The following is a 6000-nucleotide window of genomic DNA, read 5'->3' on the forward strand; positions in this document are numbered from 1 at the left end:
ACATTCCTTTCCGATCATTTCATCGTAGCCGATCGCAATCGACGCATTGTAAAACAAAACATAAAACCATGTGCTAGAGGACTCTTCACAAGTTTGTTGTCTTTCTGACGATCTTCTTTCCAACATTTTGACCGTTAAGTGGTTGAAAAGGAATGTTTCAATGTTTTGCACGGGCAAACAGAAGTTTGCTTGCAGAAGAGTTGTAACACCCTTCCAACAAAGACTGAAAGTCACTTGGAAGATCTTGGAATTATTTCATTCTAGAACTGATAAAAAGGAGTTCCTATTGTTTCAATTTTCGACTTAATTTTCGAGTTTAAACTACATGTGCCTTACTAGCCAAAAAGTAGGTCACAAATATAGGCTGTGACCAAATGCTCGGCAGCCGGGCACGGTCTCAAATAGACTAAATGCCTGGCACTCAAAAGTTTTCATGCAACTTCCAAAATTTAATTTGTTTTTTTTTTAGTGGACAAATTCTCCGAGCTTGTGCATACCACAATATCGCTTGGTTGTCGATACTTGGAGATTCTGCGCTTCTGATCAAACTGCCGGAGAACTTATCCAATAAAAAGAAAATTCATCTTTGGAATCGCTTTACATTTCTTAACAAACATCTGATTCTTTTAAGAAGTTTGTGGCATTTTGGTGAATATTTCTAACTGCCGGGCATTTAGATCATTTGAGACCATGCCCGGCAGTCCGATCAGAAGCGTAGAATTTCCAAGTTGTCGACAACCGAGCGATATTATAGTATGCACAGGCTCGGAGAATTTGTCCCCTAAAAAACCAAATAAATTTTTGTAATCGCTTGATATTCCTTCACAAACATTTGACATTCTTAAGAAGTTTAAAAGAACCTTTCGGCGGAAATTGCGTGAAAACTTTTGACTGTCGGACGTTTAGTCTATTTGAGACTATGCCTGGCTGCTGGAAATTTAGTAGTTTAAAGAAAGAAATCGCACACTGTTTATATTACGACGTAGGATAGTGGTTGCCGTGTTGGTTTCACAAGAAAAACGAAGCGAAAGTGTCCCTAAATATGAGAAACTCACTTCGTTCCTTCGCCCCCTCCCCCAGACACACCTCTAGATGGTCAACCAACCACGAGACTTCAATGCGTATGCAGCTGTCATTGTCACTAAGCTTTTGTAAACACACTGTTGGAATGTCTGACCGCCTGTTGAGGCACATCTTTTCAAACATTTGTTATGAATTAATTTCTGTTTTTTAGCTTTGTTTTGCTTGATCACAAGCAGTGTTTCGTGACGAAGGGCTAACACACGAAACGTCAGCTTTGAAACTCTTTACGGTGGCCACCACAGTTTCTCTAGAATATTACCCCCTTCGTTCATTTGTACCTTACCCTACTTATCATTTTGTGTTCAGCTCACACCATCACAATGAAAGCCTCTCAGTTTATCGCAAGCACATAAAAAAAAAGTTTAATGAGAGCAACTTCAAAGCTATTGAAAATAAGTAACAAAAGAACTGCAGGTAATTTAGTGTTAACAACTAAGTTGAAAACGTAAATTGGCCACCGTAAGGAGTAAAAAAGCTCACGTTTCGAGCGTTATCCCTTCGTCAGATCGATTAGTCAGCACTCTTCGCTAATCGCTCTGACTAAGGGCTAACGCTCGAAACTTCAGCTTTTTTCCTCCTTAAGGTGGCCAATTTTGGTTTACAACTTATATTTAACACTTAATTACCTGCTATACTCTCCCACCGACGCAGGACCACAGTTTCTTTAGAAAATACCCTTTTAATAAAGGAGCTGTTGGCAAAATATTCCTCTTATCCTATTTCTTTTCAAATTAAAGGGATCTCTTCAGACGGATCTTTTAAATATTAAATAGAGACCTTCCATTCTAGCTTATCTGAAAGGTTCAAGCAGGTTACAAAGACTAAAATATTTCTATCCCAATTGTTTTTCTCTTCAAAGTAGATGTTATTTCATAACATGGTTGTTTAAAATTACGCCAAATGTTAACCACAGAGTGCTGGAGGTGTGACTAGGAGTTCAGCGAATAATTTTTACAAACAAAGGTAAGAATTAACAAGAGGCAAAATTGCCAGGTGCCAAGCGCATTGAGATTGGGAGTCTTTGGCTGGATCAGAGTCAAAAATCAAATTACGCAACGAGTCTAACTAATATCCTAAGCATCCCAATTTTGGCTGAGGAAACCTCTTGACCTACCTATCTGCTTAAACATGCACGTACTAATATTATTCTTGATCAGTGTCACTGCTTATGCAACAAGTCGCATTTCAAACAGGTTTCCCAGATTTCAAGCCGCTAATCTTGGCGAGATGATGCCAGGGCTGGACCAAGTTTCCAGGCTTGCATCAGCAGTGGGAAGTTCCATGGGATTATTTGACCGACAATGCCGACGGGTTCATGGCGGGTAAAGGTTAAGGAACTGCCATCTGTTGAGTGAATTAAACGATTCGTAGCAATGAAAATATTACGATCAGCATCAAATGATAGTACACATTTCTTTGCTACCAGGTAAAACGTTTGAAAAGGTTTGTAGGGGTAATATAAGGAAGAGGTCCACAAACTTGATGTTCGCCTCTTGTTATCACCCTATGGGTAGAGCTGGGTGTTCCATGGAGGTTAGGCAGAAGCAAGCAACAGGAAGCAAATAACTGGCATAAAAAATGATCAATTTTTTTAGAGTTAACCAACATCATTTGACAATGAACACTTCAGCAGATGTTAAATTGACATAAAATGCAAACACATTGATATCAATTATCTACTGAAGCTCCACAGGGTGTAGAATGAATAAAAGAAGACTGGACACATATTTACAGCACTACTGTTTTATGAGAGCATAAGTGAGCCTGTCTAAGATAAGCCAGTCTGTTTCATTAGTGCACCACGTGCCTGTCTTTCAAAAAGTAACTACAGGCATAATGCCTTAAAGCTGGGTTTCCAAGAGAATCACAACCAAGGAATGAACAAGCCTTACTGGAGGAGCTGACTATTATAGTAAAAGCTTAAAGAATTCTTGGTCACCAAAGACAACATGTGGTCATGTGGTTGCTAACTCGTTAAAATGAATATGCAAAATTCCATTCAGTTTATTTGCTTTCCATAACTTGAAAGTAATAAACTTATCAATAGGAATTGTCTTGCCATGAATTTTGTCTGCCCACCCAGCATAGTATCGATAGCACTTAATTGTCATGGAAAAATCAATATTGAAAGAATCATTGAATGGCTTGCCATTGTCCAAAGTGTCTAGACTCTCGGAGAGAAGAACCACATTTTGTCTTATTTAGTACTTTATGACTGAATTGACAAAATGTAGAAGGTTTTACACTCTGAGAACAACCAATGTTGTGACTACGTTTTTCTTTTTACAGTCAGAGTTTGAACACCCACAGAATGATTTAATATATATTTTCTAATGCAACAAAATGAAGCTGGCTTTCTTAACAAGCTAACTAAAACAAATCAAGAATGCCTCCTGACTAGCTACTCCAGCTTACAAGATTACATTAATTAAACTGCCTAGAACTGCCTGCTTTGCTGCAAAAAAACAAAATTCACATGAAAATATGCAAACGAATAAGACAAAAATTGCCTCTATTTCACTTTGAAGTACAGCAGACATGCTTTACCCTTCATGTAGTCATCAGGCTAAAATATATCACAAATCATTCATTCCCTTCACTCATTTTGGTCAAGATGGCTTTATTTAATTTCTGCTTTTTCTTTTTTTTGCATTTGTTCATGGAAAGTTTATATCATAATAACAGTTTTGATTGACTCTAGTAATTGAATAAAAGGAAAGAACTTACATTGTATCTCTAAAGTTTAGGACTATGATTGCTAATAATTTCACTTTTACTCCAACAGAATGTTAATACTTAATGCAAGATAAGCTTAATGTTGTTCGAGCAAATCAGCCAGTCTGTTCAAAAGCTTTCCACATCCTCATACATCCATTGTTCTCCAAGGACTGCCTAGCTTAAAGGCCTCTTTGGCTGCCTTGACAGCAATATCAACATCTGCCTAAAGAACATATTGGTTATTAGCACTTCCACATGCCTCACCTACATAAGCAAGATTCCAGCATTTTTCAAATCTATCTCCCACAAGTCCATACATGTAAATCGCATTTTGTTTGTTACCATACTGATAATTTGTAAAACATTTTATCTGTTTAGACTAAATTAAAATCCCTTCTGATCAAAAGTTTTTGCATTAAGCAGACAAGTGATGAGAATAAAGTAAAATATCATTTATGGGATTACTACTTGATCCCATACCAAATTCTTCAAATTGAAATCATTATAATTGTATGGAAGACAGTAAGGAGAATTACATTGAGATCTTGGGAGTTAAAGGGCGAAAAATCTTTGGGAAAACCATATTCTTAACTACGAATGATTAATAAACGTCTGTGTTTACCTTTATCTGAAAACTATACTCTGACTGCTTCCATCGTGAAAACAAGATAGCAAATGCTTACACAAACACTTAAAAAAGCTTTAGCAAAGTGTCACAGTGGATGTGAATTTTTCAAAATGATTTACCTGATTGTACTTCACTTCAGGACTGTCATCAATCTTACACTGTCAAATAAAAAAAGACCCATGTCAGACAACTGTCATATTTATCCTGATATTTTACAAATTTTAATTACTATCAAAAAATGGAAGTTGATCAGATATGAAATCACTACACATAAAGGGATTACATTGTGCATTTATCTAAATATAACAGGGCTGTGCCAGACTTCAGAACAAGATGAAGCAAGTGTCAAGCGCTGAAGGTGCAAGTCACTATGGGAGTCTGGCATGCCCCTCCAGAAAATTAATTTTCAAAGCTGGAGTCTCAGAAATGCTCTTTCAAGCATTTTCCATGGCTTTTTTCTCCAGAAAGTCAATCTTGGGCCAAAATCAAGACAAGGCTTCATCTTGCCTCATGCTAGCTATGACCCTAGTTAATTATAATGCAATTATGTGGTTTACTTGCATTTCTACATTGGTTTGCTTTTATGACTTTTTCCAAAACCTTCAGATGACCTTTACCTCACAGAATTAGTGTGCTCCAATTGACCAATATAAAAGAACAATGCGCATTGCCTATTTTAAATATTACAGTTCACGCCATGTGGTATATATAATTAAAATGCTTAACTTTCCTTTTCTGCTCATGTACAACCACATTGCTGGAGAGAAAAACTTAACTTGCCTCCAAAAAAGTCAATCTTGGGCCAAAATCAAGATGAGGCAATTGCCTCGTCTTTTTTTTTATTTTATTTTTATTTTTTTTATTTATTCCTCCAATTCCTAGCTGATACATAGTTAATATGTAATTATAACGTGATATAACATAGTATCAGATAAAGATTTACAAAGGAAAAAATGCGTAGAACAGAAATTATGACACTTAAATTGAATTACATTGCATATTGAAGGAGAGGAGAGGGGCACATCTAGATAAACTAATATTGTGCCCCTTAAAGCTATGTATAACATTTGGACTTGAGATTTTTAATAAAAAAGTAAAGGAAAAATGACAAATAGCTCAGAAAATTATAAAAGAGATAATGTTTCATTAGTATTGTGCTAGGTACCAGCCCGAAAGTGCTTTTCTAAACATTTTTTTAGATGGTTTGTCTCTTATGGATTGCGGAATATCATTCCAAAACAAACTTCCAATAATACTAGGGCAAAATCTCCTAAAATTAGTTCAAAATAAAGGTATTGCAACTTGATTGGATGATGCACTGCGGGTAGTGTAATTATGTAGTTCAGATACTAATGAAACCTACTTTACTTTTACTTTCATGAAAAGTTTCTCAATATAAACTTTTCATGGTGGAAATAATCATAAAAAAGCATACATGTGTTCAGTTTAACAATATCAGGAAATTTCAAAAGGCCTAAGGATGTGTAGTGTGGAGTTATTGATTCCATTAAAGGAACATCATTTATAACATGAACTGCTTTGTTTTGTAACTTTATGATTTGAGACAATGG

At 36.1% G+C, this 6000-nt stretch overlaps 2 protein-coding genes across 4 annotated transcripts in view; one reads left to right on the forward strand and one right to left on the reverse strand.

The window, feature by feature from the left end:
• LOC113684518 (uncharacterized) overlaps nt 1-6000 on the forward strand; it is a 52458-nt gene that overhangs the window by 8040 nt on the left and 38418 nt on the right. The gene's annotated exons all lie outside the window — the stretch shown is intronic.
• LOC149035635 (aldehyde dehydrogenase, mitochondrial-like) overlaps nt 2290-6000 on the reverse strand; it is a 6907-nt gene continuing 3196 nt past the window's right edge. Inside the window, exons 4-7 of one of the 3 annotated variants that reach the window (XM_089191827.1) lie at nt 4549-4587; nt 3883-4024; nt 3123-3181; nt 2347-2425 (exon numbers count right to left, since the gene is read on the reverse strand). In XM_089191827.1, the coding sequence (XP_089047953.1) occupies nt 3947-4024; nt 4549-4587 (117 nt within the window). In that variant the 3' untranslated portion in view covers nt 2347-2425; nt 3123-3181; nt 3883-3946. Of the gene's footprint in view, nt 2428-3122; nt 3182-3882; nt 4025-4548; nt 4588-6000 lie in introns of those variants that run through there. The other 2 variants (XM_089191826.1, XR_016182384.1) reach the window with 2 other exon arrangements.

Source organism: Pocillopora damicornis, chromosome 13, assembly GCF_964200805.1.
Source record: "Pocillopora damicornis chromosome 13, jaPocDami1.2, whole genome shotgun sequence".
In the NCBI taxonomy this organism is placed as follows: Eukaryota; Metazoa; Cnidaria; class Anthozoa; order Scleractinia; family Pocilloporidae; genus Pocillopora; species Pocillopora damicornis.